This window comes from Onychomys torridus, chromosome 14 (assembly GCF_903995425.1).
Source record: "Onychomys torridus chromosome 14, mOncTor1.1, whole genome shotgun sequence".
In the NCBI taxonomy this organism is placed as follows: domain Eukaryota; kingdom Metazoa; phylum Chordata; class Mammalia; order Rodentia; family Cricetidae; genus Onychomys; species Onychomys torridus.
In genome coordinates this window covers 55741321-55757000 of record NC_050456.1, presented here as the reverse complement: position 1 = coordinate 55757000, position 15680 = coordinate 55741321, and the positions used below count along the sequence as shown (strand labels likewise).

The window sequence follows — 15680 nt, the reverse complement described above, 5'->3', positions numbered from 1 at the left end:
GGCCGGAAGAGGACACCAGATCTCATTACAGATGGTTGTGAGCCACCATGTGGTTGCTGGGAATTGAACTTAGGGCCTTTGGAAGAGCAGCCAGTGCTTTTAACCTCTGAGCCATCTCCAGCCCGAGTTTTAGTTTTATAGGGTCTTGTGGTTTTTTGAGACAAGGTCTGTCTTGCTGTTGTGATCCAGGCTGGTGCTGAATTTACAATAGTCCTTAGCCTCCCAAATGTTGGGGTTCAGGAGTGCACCACTGTGTTCAGCTTGAATCCATTTTATCTGATACAAGTATAGCCATCTGTGTTCTCTCGGTTACCATTTCTCACCCTTGCACAAAACTTCTGCCTATGTAGTCCATACATCTGAGGTACAGTTCTTGTAAACAGCATAATGTGTATGTGTGCGTGTATATCTTGGTTCATTTTGTGCTGCTAGAACAAGACTGGCTAATTTATACTCTTTATTTATTTTTTTCAGTATTCAGAATTGAATCTAGTTCAGGCGTATGAGGCAAGGTCTCTGCCTGAGCATCCCTTGAAAAAGGCCTGGTACTGCTGAGAGCAGTGGCTGGCTCTAGGTCTGAACAGGGCATTGGTAAGATGAGCCTGGAGCTTAAGCTAGGAAAATGGGGAACAGAAATATGTTCAAGTGTGTGCCTTAATGACACTTAAGCATCACCGTTCACCCATGTTTCTAATTTCTTTGCCAGTTGGCATAGTTAACCCTTGACCTGCCTTTGATTTCTGTTCTTCTTCTCTCCATTTGGTTATTTTTATCATTGTTTCTGAGACAAGGTCTCTCTGTGTAGCCTAGGTGGCCTTGAGTTCAGATCCTTAGCCTACAGGAAGTGTCTGCACACCTAGCTCCGCCTTCTCTTTACAAGGGTCCTAAGGTAGCCATGTAATGCATGGGAGAATCTTTTTCTTGTAGAAGAATTAATTCCCACTAATATACATACGAAGTGCTAGAATTGGAAAAAGCATTTCCTAGTTTCTAATGGATTTAGACACTTTCTGACACTGATCATGGATACTTGCTGAAGCCATTAGATAAACGATACATACATTTAAAACAATGATATATCCCTCTTCTTCTTTTCTTTTTGTTATTTTGAGACAGGGTTTCTTTGTGTAACAGCTCTAGCTGTCTTGGAATGTGCTCTGTAGACCAGGCTGGCCTGGAACTCACAGAGAGCTGCTTGCCTCTGCCTCCTGAGTGCTGGGATTAAAGGTGTGCACCACCACCACCACCACCACCACCACCACCACCACCACCACCCACCCACCCCACCACCACCACCCAACTATATCTCTTTTTTTAATCCACTGCAAAACAATGTTTATTAACATTTCATGCATGCCTTTTAGGAATAGATACATAGATGTGCACATACAGACACACATATAGCAAATATACACAAACCTGCTTATTTGTGTGAATACATTTCTGAAATGATATCCATCAAATCGTTAACAGTAGTTGTCATGGTTTAGTAGATTTATGCTTAATTTGTTGCTTTGTGATTATTTTGCTTATCGATATGCTTTGACTTTTCTGAAGTATATTAAAAAGTTTTAAAGAAAATAAATTGTATAAAGGTGAATGGAATTTTTATCTTTTTTTAAAAAAACATTTATTTATTTATTATGTACACAGAAGAGGGCACCAGATCTCATTACAGATGGTTGTGAGCCACCATGTGGGTGCTGGGAATTGAACTCAGGACCTCTGGAAGAGCTCTTAACCTCTGAGCCATCTCTCTAGCCCCGAATTTTTATCTTTATTTTATTTATTCTACAATAAACAAAGAGTTTTGAGTGCAATTTTAAAAAGTTAATTTGGAACAATAATAGGAATGTGTAAAGTCTGGATTTAATTTTAAAATTATATTATTTTCCAAAAGTCTGTCTCAAAAATTGAGCATAAGAGGGAGTAGGTTAGAAAAAGTTTATATTTAGAAGCTAAGGGAAGCCTGATTGATGTATTTAGACCAACAGGGTAAATTTGCAGTTAAAAACAATCTAGTGTCTGGATAGTGTTATTCTCAGAAATGTTGTGCTATTTGTGTACTCCACAAAGATGAGGAGACAGTTCAGGGAGGTGTTTTAGCCCCTTCCTTTGAGTGAAACAGTGGAAACCAAGCCCACACGATCAGAGAGCACCTGAGGTAGCGTTGACAGCCTGGGGGAGGGACGGAGGGAGAGGCAGTGCAGACATTTGAGCAGATTCTGGGTGACAAGAGCAGGATTCATTAGGAAGCAGCCTCCTGAGTCAACACGGGAAAACTTCCTAATCATGTAATCTCAGTGGAATGGCCTCTGCACAGAGCTGCAGATGGGAGCATCAGGTGAGGTCATACATCAGTTCCTCTATTGGGAGGAAGGCAGGATCACATGGGTGCTGCAGTCTTCTACAGGTGAGATTGTGAGTCAACTTTCAAAATAATAGATCTGCAGGGCATGATGCTGCACTTAGGAAGCAGAGGCAGGCGGATTTTTTTAGTTTGAGGCCAGCCTGGTCTACAGAGTGAGTTCCAGGATAGCCAGGACCATTACACAGAGAACTCTGGTCTCAAAAATCCAAACAACAACAACAACAACAACAAACTCCACACACACATGCATGTGCTCACACAAGTACCGATACACCCGTACATACTCATGAAAAAAGAAAAATCAACTATATGTATATGTGTGTATCATGTTTTCTTTATTTATCTGTGTTAGCATTCAGGCATTTACATGGGCCTGCTCTCTGGGACCTAGCAGGACATGTCATCAGCAGCAGCCAAGATGTGATGCTGTAGCTATAGCAACCAAGATGTGATGCTGTAGCTATAGCAACCAAGTAGAGCACTCTCCCTGTGTGCATGCACTATATCCCCTTATAAAATGCAAGCCCTTCCCTCCCCCCATCTTTCTCTTTCCTTCTGCTAAGCCTCCCATGTGAGCTCTGTTGCATGGTGTGACTTTGTGGTGCCCCTTGGCTGCAACCCACCAAGGTCACCTTCCACCATTAAACTATTATAATCTGATGGGTATCTAATTATATAACTTGGCTAGTTTTGCAATGAATATGTGTGCAGTTATCCCTTAAATGTGCTGACTTTGATTCTTGTGGGTCAGTTACCCAGTAGTGGATATATCCAGATCATACGGTAGTTTTGTTTTTAGTTTATATATGTATTTATGTGTCTGCATATGCTCATGTATGTGAAGGGAGGCCAGAAGAGGGCAGTAGCTGTCCCCTGTTATGCTTTGCCTTTTCTTTTGAGTTAGGGTCTCATTGTCTGGCTAGACTGGAAGCTAGCAAGCCCCAGCAATGCTCCTGTCTCCATCCCCATCTCCAGGGTTACAGGTGGACCTAGGATGCCTGGCTTGTTATTTGGGAGCGGAGGTCCAAACTCCAGTCCTTCTGAGTTTGCAGCAAATGCTCTTAACTGCTGCAGCCCTTCTGTTTAGTTGTTTGAAGACTCAGGCTGAGGCCCCATAGTGGCCTCACTGCTTTATATTCCCTCCAGCAATACATAAGCCTCTACCTCCCCCCCCAACCCCCCCAGAGAATTCAAATCAAATCTCACTCTAGGCTTAATTTACATTTTTCTGATGGCGAAGGGTGTTGAGCATTTTTTTTTTTTTTTTGCCTACTTATTGGCCATGTGTACCCCTTGTTTTGAGAACTATTTGTTCATTTGCCCATGTAATATTTAGATTGTTTAGAGACAGGGTTTCTCTTTGTAGTTTTGGTACCTGTCCTGGAACTTGCTCTATAGCCCAGGCTGGCCTCGAACTCACAGAGCTCCTCCTGGCTCTGCCTCCCGAGTGCTGGGATTAAAGGCGTGCGCCACCACCCGACCTCTAATTTACTTCTTAAAAAGATTTTGTTTTTGTCTTATGTGTGTTAATGTCCATGTGTATGTAAGTGCACCTCATGTATCCCCGGAGGCAAGGAGAAGACATGGGTGCCTGGAGTTACAGACATTGGTGACCTGCCATTTGGGTGTAGGCAACCAAACTCAGGACCTCTGGAAGAGCAGCAAGTGCTGTTAACCTGTGAGCCATCTCTCCAGCCCCTGAATTGATTTTTATATACGACAAGATACGGACATGATTTACACAATGACTTTTTCTTTTCTTTTCTTTTTTTCTTTTTAATTTAGACAGGGCCTCAAGTAGCCCAGGCTGGCCTCAAACTCTTTATATAGCTAAGGCTGGCCTTGGACTCCTGATCTTCCTGCCTCGGCCTCCCAAGAACTGGGTTGCAGGTGTGTGTTAGTGTTTCCTCTCAAATAACAAATTCTTTCCATGCTTTTCTAGAGAAAGATCTGGAGAACACTAAGGTCAACTCTGCACTGCCTTCTGCATCTGATCCAGAGCCCCCGTCCTCACCCTACAGGTAGGGGCAAGCAACTGCTTTGAATACATGCTTCTGGAAGTTCTATCCTCTGAGAGTAAAGGGACTGGCGGGCAAAGCAGGCAGTGACTTCAGGGGAAAGGCAGGTTGCAGTTTTTACATGATTTTTCAGGTTAAACCATTACGATAGCCTCTGCCGTTCATTTTTTCTATATTATCTTTTCATTTTTTTGTGTGTGTGTGTATGTGTGTGAGTGCCTTCATGGATGTATGTGTACCATATGCATGTTTAGTGCCTATAAGGACCAGAAGAGGGACTCATGTCCCCTGGAGCTAGAGTTGTAGGTCGTTGTGAGCTGCCTGACCTGGGTGCTGGCAACCAAACTGAGTTCCCATGAAAGAGCAACACATGTCTTAACTGCTGAACCATCTCCCCAGCCCCTAGGCTGTTGTTCTTAAATTTCATCTACCCACTTTCACTGGTACATATAGAGCAGAAAGGAAGGATTTTACTGAGTCCTAGCGTGAGAGGAAGCCATCAATCACTAGTGGGACACAGAAGTCTGTCCTCAGTGTCATACTCTAGTTACTCAGTTCCTGTGCTGTACTGTCTGGTAGAACCTGTGGCCTCCATGCCCCACACAAACCGTGGCTGGGAATAAAAAGGGGCGTTAAGGTGTTTTTAAACATCTCATACTTGTTGAGTTGTATTCAGTTCTTTCTTCTTTTGCATATGAAATAATTTATCATGTAGTTGGTGATATAATAAATAAGCATGCTTTATTTTAATATTTTTCAATAGTAGACAAAAATGATGTTTTATTAAATAGTTCTGCTTTGCTAAATACTGTGGTTTAAAATGTATTCCCTTCAATCCTTATAACCTCAGTGAAATAGGTACCCTTCCCTGCTGTTAAAACGAAGAAAGTGACGCTGTAGAGTCTCTACGTGGTGCAGATCCCCATAGCTGCAGCTTATTGTCACAACTGATAGTATTGGGTTTAAGTTCTGTGCTAGAAAAGCTATGTTACATACAGAAATCTTCCTCAAGGTTCCCCTTTTTCTTGTATGCGTATGAGTGTTTTGTCTACATGTATATCTGTGCACCATAAGCATGCTTGATGCTCATAGAGGCAAGAAGAGGGTATTAGAGCCCCTGGAACTGGAGTTACAGACAGGTGTGAGCCGCCATGTGAGTTCTGGAAATCAAACCTGGGTCCTCTGTAAGAGCAGCCAATGTTCTTAGCCTCTGAGCCATCTCTCCAGCCCCTCAAGGTTTTGATGACACTTAATAATTCATGCTCTCGACATTCCTAAGGTGAGGGACTTTTCATCTTCCTGTCACCGTCTCTTTGTGCACATGCTGGTCTAAAGGGTCTTTAAAGGATGCTTCTACAGCACAGAATGGTTTTATCCTCCTAAAAGTAAGTTTCTTGAGTAAGACACAGAACATTCTTAGACACAATGATTTAATCACCATATTTACATACAGTAAATATAAAGTTTTGTCTATAAATTTAGTGAGTGAAGAAGCTCCAGTGCACATGGTCCCAGAAGCCTAGCGCCTGACTTGTGTCTGTTGGGAATTGAAACAACACAGCTTTCTGGCTCTTCCAGTGAGGCTGGCTGTGTGGCCAGCTTCTCCCATCCTTCAGGCTGGTCTCCCTGCTCTGGGGCAGCATAAGCCAGAAGACTTAATTGACTTACAAGTTTATGTTTGTTTTTGACATGGCCTATCACTGGCATCAACTGATTGGCAGCTTCTCTTTCCAAAAATACCTTTTGTTCATTCTCTAGAGCATAAAATGCTAATGTGGATATTAAATTCATGTAGCCATTACAAGCCTCCTTAAAAGTATTTTTAATTGGTACTAGACAGACAGCTTAGTGGTTAAGAGCACCTGCTTGCTCTATAATCAAGAGGGCCAGAGTTCAGATCCCAGCATTCACATAACAGTGTGGGCATTTCTGCAAATACCTGTAACCCTAGCTCCGGGGGAGCGACGATAGTGGGACCTGCTGGGGCTTGCTGCCTTTCAGCCTAGCTGAGATGTGAGTCTCAGCTTCAGGGAGAGACTCTGCTTCAAAGGAATAGGCAGAGAGAGATGGAGGAGGTCATCTGATACTCTCTGGCCTCTGCACACACACAAGTATGTGCACATGCACAACACATGCATATGCACTTACATAGACCACACACACGAACAAACGAATACATATATACATAAAACAAAAGCTTCAAGTATTTTATACTTGTTATTTTATACAGTTATTTTATAAAACTGTTTATTCCAAGTCACATACACAAAGGCAAAGAAGAGTCTTGTTGATTTTAGATGCCACATATAGTAACATTGGATTAGTAGTTCTGATGAACTCTGATACTCTCAGCTTTCCCAGTACTACAATTTATAGTGTGATCCAAATGACTGTTGTTTTCAAACAGGAACTAATATGCCTTTTAACACTTCAGCAAAGAATCTGGAGATGGCTACTATTTATTCATTCAGTAGACATTTGTTGAACACCTGTTATATACCTGGGATACTTCTAGGTACCAAAAATACTGAAGGTGAACATAGTATTCCAGGGTACTGTGGTAATCGATCTTACGCCTGAGGATGGCAGGCAGAGAACACGTGTGTGACATGTTTCATCAGTGGCCTTCAACTGTGAAACTTGTATTATTGTTAATACAGACAGGGGCTGCAGCAACTGCAAAGCTCCCAAGCAGGAGTGTGCTTAAGGGGCTGAGGTGTTGTGAAGGTCCAAGCAGTCACTGTTGGTGAGCAACCTGGGCAAAGTGGAAATCCAGGCTATAAGGTCAGAGTTCAGAGAGCCTGAGAGCTCCATATTCAGGGTTGGTTTGATGTGCCAGGCACACAGTAAGACTAGTTCCAGCATACAGCTTGCCTTCTGGAGAAGGGACGACAAGAAACAAAAGTGGACGGAAGTTTCTGGGTTTCCAAGAATTAAAGTCATTCACCAGTTTCCCATGTACACTGGATGGTTTAAGCAAACCTGATTCTGACATATCATCTTTCTCAGTTGCTCTGAGGAGGTCTGGCCTGACTTGTGTCTTTTAAAAGACGATTATGATTATTTGAAGAAGAGATAACCTATAAATTAAAAATGAATTTTCTTATTTATGCTGCCAAGGAAAACAGTGGTACCTATAGCCTAAAAGCAGGGGCGTTCAGATATTTACACTTTGAATAATTAGTGAAGACCTCAAAGAATTTTTTATTCACTGTATTAGAGGTGAGTGTGGTGACTCACACCATGCCATCCTAGCATTCAAAGAAATCAGAGCCTGAATCCGTCTGATGGCTGCACTGTGTTTACTGTGGCTGAAAAGCCTGGGACTGGCTTTGTCTGTTCCTGTGCCCTTACTGTGAGCCAGTCAGCTCTGGGCAGTGGTCAGCTGAAGTGACGTGGACCTAAATGCAGAAATCAAGAGGGGTGGGGTGTCTTTTGAATGTTGTTTTATTTCAGCATTCCTCCGGAATGATTATACCTCCTCATGACCCCTTGAACTGACATGTTTTCTTCTTCTGAGAGGCCACAGATGGTATCTCCAGTGAGTAAGGATACCACGGAAGATCTACAGAAAGCGGCTGGTGCTTCAGAGGTTCAGGCTCCGGGGGAGCAGGAGCTGCCAGCAGGCCAGGCTCAGGTACACCGTGAGGTAGGGGAGATTCAGGCTCTCTCTTAGGGAAAGGGGAGCTTCTGGTACCCAACTTAGGCACATGGTGGATGGGTTGGAAATAGCACTGCTGGGATGGTGACTCCCAGAATTCTCATCACTCCCAGCAGGTGTGTTGGACCTTTTTTGTGATGGCATCCTGACATGCCATCATCTATAAAGTTCACACCTGAGAACTGCATTATTGACTTACAGCATTTTATTTCTGAAACCTCAATTTTTTGTTTGTGTTTGTTTGTTTTTTCGAGACAGGGTTTCTCTATGTAGTTTTGGTGCCTGTCCTGGATCTCACTCTGTAGATAAGGCTGGCCTTGAACTCACAGAGATCGGCCTGCCTCTGCCTCCCGAGTGCTGGGGTTAAAAGCGTGAGCCACCACCGCCCGGCTGAAACCTCAATGTTTTAAGCAACTTTTGGCTTCATGCATTCCAGGGGACATGGGCTGGACATGGGCATCTCAATTCTAATTATGTGGAGAATTCATTATCTGTCTCTCTCACACAGGCTGTCATTGCGTCAGCAGGGAAAAAAGGAAGTGTCAGAACAGATGTCCCATGTTCTCTAAAACCTTGATGCCAGCAGCCCAAAGTCCTAATTAAGTTGCCAATTAAATCCACGGTGTGAAAGAAAGGGTTTCCTATAAACTCACTAGCCAGGGTCTGGTTCGTTTACTTAGCTGTGTGGATGAGAATGGACGGGCTTGGTCTCTGAAACAGATTTGGGAGGATTACAAATGACTCACTTACACAAGTACAATCCCAGCCTCCTAACTGGCTTGCTGACTCACTCACGTGCTCTCCCTGTGGGCAGTGGGGATGGGTTTCTCATTGAGTTGCCGACCAGCTGGGGAAGGAGCAGGAAGTAAAGGCCTAACAACATGAAACAGGCAACACAGTGTAGTGATGTGGCGGGAACTCCCTCTCGAGTGATTGCAGACTTCTGAGTGGGTTAGTGAGGGCTGTTCGTATCAAATGCCATTTGTATCCTTTTATGCAAGTCGGATATCTGGCAGCAGGTGTACTGTTCAAATAGCAGTCCTGTGGCTGGTTTGAAATGAAATTGTAATTATTAAAAGATCATTGCAGAGCCAGAGAGATGGTCCCCTGGTTCAGCACTTAAGAGCTCTTGCTGCTTTTCCAGAGGACCTAAGTTTGGTTCCCAGCACTCATATTAGGTGGCTCCCAACTGCCTGTAACTGTAGCTCCAAAGTATCCAATGTCCTCTCTGTCCTCTGCAGGTACTCATTGTACAGGACAGCGCGTGCGCGCGCGCGCGCGCGCGCGCGCGCGCACACACACACACACACACACACACACACACACACAATCTTAAAGAACATTGCTAGTGAAATACAGAGAGAGACAACTTACAGCCTGAGGTGTGAATAAGGAAAAGGTAGGAAAAGGATACAGAGATACCTGTAAGAAAGAATGTGTAAGGAAGAGAGGAAAATTAGAAACCACACACAATCTGCGAGGCTTTTGGTGAATTTGGTGGCTCACAGTGATACAAAAGTGATCCTTGAATGGAGCAGCCTTTGCTATGGAAGCAATCCTTGTAGCTGGGAACGTGTGGCAGAGTGGAGTAGAGCTAACCTCCAGATGGGAGTGTTATGAGGGGAGCCACTGGAAGGTACAGGGAAGGCTGAGACAAGACAAGGCATGACCCAGAAACCCTTTGATGTAGGCCCATAGCAAGCTGTGAGGATATTTGTGGGGAAGATTCTGCAGAGGTTCTGGAGGTGGGGACAAAAACTTTTCTAAAGTTGCAAGAGACAGGGAAGAAAAGAATCTTCAGGGGGACATTTTGGTGATGTTAAGAAGTAGAGTTTTGAGCAGGGCGGTGGTGGCGCACGCCTGTAATCCCAGCACTCAGGAGGCAGAGGCAGGCGGATCTCTGTGAGTTCGAGGACAGCCTGGTCTACAGAGCTAGTCCAGGACAGCATCCAAAGCTACAGAGAGACCCTGTCTCGAAAAACAAAAAAAAAACAAAACAAAACAAAAAACAAAAAAAGAGAGAGAGAGAGAGAAATAGAGTTTTGGGGTAACTTGTACTTGGTAGAAAGAAGGAATGTTGATTAGCACATTAACTTTTGGGTTGGGGTCTCAGGGAAGAGGGGGCATCCTGCATTTGGAAAGAGGCTGATCGGAATCTGCCACCATAAGTCCTTTAACCAGAATCCTGTTGTGCAGATGGCCAAGTACCAAGCTCCACAACGATCCGGAGACATGGTCATGATCCAGTCTGAGCACACTGGAGCTGTAGATGTCCTTTCAGCGGATTTGGAATCTGCAGATCTCCTGGGGGACCACAGGAAAGGTGAGACCTTTGGAATCATAGAAGGTAGTTTTTCATTTCCAATAGATGCTTGAAGGACGGAGGACAGATGGAAGGACAGACAAGGGTGTGAAAGGAAGTGATGGAAGCTGCTAGAAAGAACGTCGTCTATTAACCTTCCTCACAAAATAAGCGAGGCGTTTCCCCTGCTTCTCAGTAGTAAGCTGCCTCTCCTTTCAGTCTCTCCACCTCTGATGGCTCCTCCGTGCATCTGGACCTTTGCCAAAGTGAAGGAGTTCAAAAGCAAGCTGGGCAAAGAGAAGAACAGCCGTCTGGTGGTGAAGCGGGGAGAAGTAGTCACCATCCGGGTCCCAACCCATCCCGAGGGGAAGCGTGTCTGCTGGGAGTTCGCAACTGATGACTATGATATTGGCTTTGGAGTTTATTTTGACTGGACCCCGGTCACCAGCACTGATATAACCGTGCAGGTCAGTGATTCTAGCGAGGATGAGGATGAAGAAGAGGAAGAGGAGGAAGAGATCGAAGGTAAATTTAATTTTAATTCAGTCTGCTCAGCCTGATCGCTAGCGGCTGCGTTGTGGATTGTCGTGTTTCTCCTCCCCACCAGAAGGCCAGCACTGCAGGCTGATGGGGTCGCAGGTGATGCTGTGGTGGCGAGGCCCTCCCAGGACCTCCCCTTCCTGCTCTTCCTTTCTCTCCCCCTTTTGACAAGTACCTGGTTATTTCCCCGTTCTCTTTGTGTGTGTGGGCATCAGGGTTTTCCAGATCACATTGGAACCTGAGATTAGGTTTTTTCCTCTCTTTGTTTTGAGATATTTGTTCTTGACTTCAGGCTACACTCGGTGGTTACAATAAGCTAAATGTAGCCCTCAGTCTTTCCTCCATACTGCCAGTGCTGGCAGAATATAAATTCTTTGCTTCCTGTTAAGAGTAGTGGTCTCTGCTCCATTCTTTTGAAAAACTTTTGTCTTTGTTTTTCAAAACATGTTTTCTCTGTGTAGCGCTGACTGTTCTGGAACTCACTTTGTAGACCAGGCTGGCCTTGAACTCAGATACTCCCTAAGTGCTGGGATTAAAGGTGTGTATCACCAGCACCCAGCTTTAAAAATTTTTTGTTATTATTGTATTTTATGTGCATATTTTGCCTGCTTGTATGTCTGTGCCTGGTGCCTGTGGAGGCCAGAAAAGGGAGTCAGATCCCCTGGAACTGGAGTTACAGAAGGTTGTGAACCCCAATGTGGTGCTGGGGATAGAACCTGGGTCCTCTGGAAGAGCAGCCAGTGCCCTTAACCACTGAGCCACGGCTCCAGCCCCTCTGTGCTCCATCTTGTTATTTGTCGTGTCTCCTCATGATGGGACACGTAGGGAGGGATCTAGAAGTAAGTTATAGGCGTGTGTAGTAGCCCGTGGCTTTCATGGATGACTACAAGTCATTCTCTTCACTTGCTTTTTCATGTCTACCAGGAAATCTCTGTATATTTAGGAAAGAGGAAGACCTTTTATCTTATTGCTATTTTTCAGATGCCAAGTGGAAGTCACTCTGCACAATGTGTTTATCTGTATTTCCTCTTTCTGTCAGCTAATCCTTTCATGTACTGTCAAGGGTTTCCAGGATTTGCTCTCTAAGTATCTTTTCCCCACTGGAAACCAGATATGTCTAAGGTTATCGGGCTGGATCATGGGTTCTCAGAGGAGGCATCACTGTTTACTGAGACTCTCGGACTCTGGGCCACTGAATGCCAGTTTGATCCCGCCGCCTGTGGGTGGACAGTAGAGCCGCCATTTGAGAAGCAGTCTCTCACCTGCAGGCAGGGTGTACTCAGGCCCCAAACTCTCATCTAAACTCTGCCCTTTCGCTCCTGCAGAACCCGTCCCTGTGGGAGATGTGGAGAGAGGCTCCAGGAGTTCCCTGCGGGTTCGCTATGGGGAGGTCATGCCCGTGTACCGGAGGGACAGCCACCGAGATGTGCAAGCTGGCAGCCATGACTACCCTGGCGAGGGCATCTACCTGCTCAAGTTTGACAACTCATACTCCCTGCTGCGCAACAAGACTCTGTACTTCCACATCTACTACACCAGCTGAAGGCTGCCAGGCGAGGGCAGGCTGCGTTCGCTGGCTGAAGCAGGCTGCCAGCTGGTGCCTCTTGTCCATAAGCAAGAGCCTCAAGTTCTGTGTGAGGCTCCTAAGCCTCGTGCCCTGCCTGGCATGCCTGACTATTGACCCCATGTAGCTTTCCCCCTTTCTTGGCTTCTGCAGGTGGTGGTGTAGTGCTTCTGTTCTGTGGTTCCTGACTCACACTCTTGTTTCAGACTCCAGCAAACCCTCTCAGAAGGCAAAAGCCTAAAATGAAGTAGAAGGGTGTCTTTGGAAAATTGATTCATGCTGGTAAAGCTCATCATTCAGGTTGCCGCTCACCCTTCTCCAGAGCCTGGGATGCCGATGTACTTAGCAGCGCCTACCCTCTTACATTTTGAGGTGCCAGAAGAGGGAAAAGCACACTGTCTATGAAAGAGCCCAATACTTTGGATGGGGAATGCTCCATCCAGCCCCTCAGCACTGCCATGTTCCTACCTGCTGGGTATTTAGTCTCTAGCTCAGGCTGGGAGCCCTCACTGCCTTGGATGGATATTATTATTCCTGATGGGTAGACCTTCCTCCTTTCTCTGTACCGTCTCTGTTTCTGCCGCGTAGCAAGAACTTCCAAGCAGTTGCAAGCTGTGATCAGTGTCCTAGGATCTACTGAGAAGAAAAGTGGCCTCCATCACTTCCTGTCTCCAGCGCTATCCCCCTTACTGAGGGTACTGGTAGTTGATGAAGAAAGGGTGGAAAGTGGGCACTGAATTAGTTCAGAAGCTGCCTTTTTGGAAGTCGTCGTTGTCCCGAGTGCGCCCCCCCCCCCCACCCCAACCTCCATCTTTAGGCTACGGTGTTATTTAGAGAGTTTGCTTTGGAACCAAATACAGTGAAACCCAATGAGGTTTGCAATGATTCTGGGTTTGTGGTTTTTACAGAGGATGTAAACTTACGGTGTTCACGGTCCTTAGGGAAAGTAATCCTGGAGTTTTGCTGTCGCTGTTGACTGTGTGTGCTCCTTACCTGACCAAAGCCTGCAGGGACAGCCTCTCACACTCTGTTCACCCTGAGGCTCTGGAGCCACAGAATGTAGTCGTGTTGCTGTGGGTGGCCACAGAGCACCAGGTGCTAAGGCCTCAGGTGGAGGAGGCAAACGGTGAGGCGTGGACCTCCGAAGTCATCTGCAACTCTTTGTTTCTTACTCTGGGTTGTCTGTCATGCTTCTGAATTTTGAATAATTGGGTTTATTTATTACTTTATTTATGCTTTTTAAAGCACATTTTGGTTTGCCTCTGAAACAGTTCCCATCTGCTCTGAGCCATTAGGCCACCTCTTTTATGGCGTTAAAGGCAGTTTGAGGGCCTGCAAAATGATTGTGTATGTTGTCCCTACATGCCAGCCCCGTGATGCTTTGGGAAGAGAAGACTGCCTCCAACCTAGTCCGTGTGTAGGTACACCTCAGCCCTCCCAGCGAGGAATGGGTGTGATGGACGCCCCTGCACTGGAGATTGACTACCACTGTTATCGGATGTCAAAGTCCTTTCCCTCTGACACTCTTCATGATGTTTCCTTTGGCACATTTCTTTATTGTGTGGCTGCCTCGCACCCAGCCCCTGCCCTGCAGAAGTGATCACCCCAAGAGCAGGGTCTTGCCAGTAGGTCTGTGGTCAGGAACAAAGGGAATGCATCCTGCACCTCTGTTAACCTGAAAGCCAAGTGCAGGATGGTGGACTGCCATAGCCTCCTGGTCGCCAATCAGCATCCGCACCCCCATTACTTCATCATTGCCAGCGTGCTTCCTAGGGGATTATACTGGCAAGAACCCATCTGTAAGAAACCAGCAAAGTATCTGGGCAGTGAAACAAGCTTGCTGGTCATCATGGCATCAGACAGCGGAGTTGGAGTTGAATCAGGCTTTCGCTGGTTGAGTGTAATCTTTGTAGAAAAAACAGTCTTTGGAGTTCTTTTCCAGTCGGCGGCTTATTATCAACTTAGCCTGCTCTCACAATGAGGCCCCAGGCCTTCCCCCAGTATGTAGGCTTTGCTCTGTCTAGTCTTTTGTCCTTATCATGAGGTCATGGTGGCTTGTTTTCTTGGTGCCTCAGTTCTCCTGTACCAGGGAAGTCCGTGGACTTCTCATCCCTCTAACGTGCCTGTCACCGGCTGGTCATTCTGCAACACTGATTTCTTACTGGTTTTTCCTCGGCAGGGTTTCTTTGTCTCGTGGCCGTAAAATAGCTAAAAGAAGGCATGTCCACTGTATGACGACTCACTATGCTACACTGAATTTTATAGGAGGAGAACTTGAGAGACAAGTAGTATTTCCGGAAGACACAGGTAATCACGGAGAACACATACCTCGCAGGTAGTGTCACTGCCTTGGTCCCTCCTGTTCAGCTGGCAACAAGCAAACAATGAAATAACTTGTCTGCTTTTATCCTGCCCTGCTCTCTAGAGCACAAGGAGGTACTATGCAGTTGAAAGGAAGGATTGTGTAAGAAGGCAGATTGAGAGTCTTTACACAAAGTGGCTGCGGCTCTTAAATTTCTTCAGTGTACCTAATTTTGCTACTTTGTTGAGAAACAGGACCTTTAAAAAAGACATACCCTAAAGTGCTATTTTTTCCAACGTCTTATGAAAAATTTCAGCAAACAAAAAGCATACACTTACATCCCACATACATTTTAAAATCACAAACTGCCGGTTTTTGAACGAAGATTGTACCTTTTAGTTCCCTTTGCATCCAGTTAGAGGATGTTCCCTTCCCAGTGAGTCAGCTCCGGCAGAGCCCTGGCTCAAGCAGGTCTCTTTCATTTGACCTGGGCTGCCGCAAGAATGGCCGTTGGCCTCCGTCGTTCAGAAAGCTAGCTGTGTGTCCCTCACTTCCGACTGTAACGTTACTCAGTGGCTTTCCTCTCTAACTGCATGTCGCTGTGAAGGTGACTGTGTAGCTGCATCGAAAGCTTTCCTTCTCATCCCTCGCTCTCTTGACACAACCTCAGGACGCTCACCTGCAAATGCACTCTCCAGATACCACGGGGAAATAGGTAGCAGCGTGAAAGTAGAGTATTCTTAGTTAGTTTTCTTATGGATGGATCAATGCACTTTAAAAATATTAAATATTTTATTTGGGCCGGGCGTTGGTGGCGCACGCCTTTAATCCCAGCACTCGGGAGGCAGAGGCAGGTGGATCTCTGTGAGTTCGAGGCCAGCCTGGGCTACAGAGTGAGTTCCAGGAAAGGCGCAAAGCTACA

At 45.6% G+C, this 15680-nt stretch overlaps 1 protein-coding gene across 4 annotated transcripts in view; it reads left to right on the top strand.

The window, feature by feature from the left end:
* Positions 1–13342, top strand: part of Tmed8 (transmembrane p24 trafficking protein family member 8) — a 28329-nt gene extending 14987 nt beyond the window's left edge. The window contains exons 2-6 of one of the 4 annotated variants that reach the window (XM_036206202.1): positions 4314–4392; positions 7912–8026; positions 10247–10373; positions 10572–10877; positions 12218–13342. In XM_036206202.1, coding sequence (XP_036062095.1) covers positions 4314–4392; positions 7912–8026; positions 10247–10373; positions 10572–10877; positions 12218–12435 — 845 coding nt within the window. In that variant the 3' untranslated portion in view covers positions 12436–13342. Of the gene's footprint in view, positions 1–4313; positions 4393–7909; positions 8039–10246; positions 10374–10571; positions 10878–12217 lie in introns of those variants that run through there. The other 3 variants (XM_036206201.1, XM_036206203.1, XM_036206204.1) reach the window with 3 other exon arrangements.
* Positions 13343–15680: the final 2338 nt, after the last annotated feature.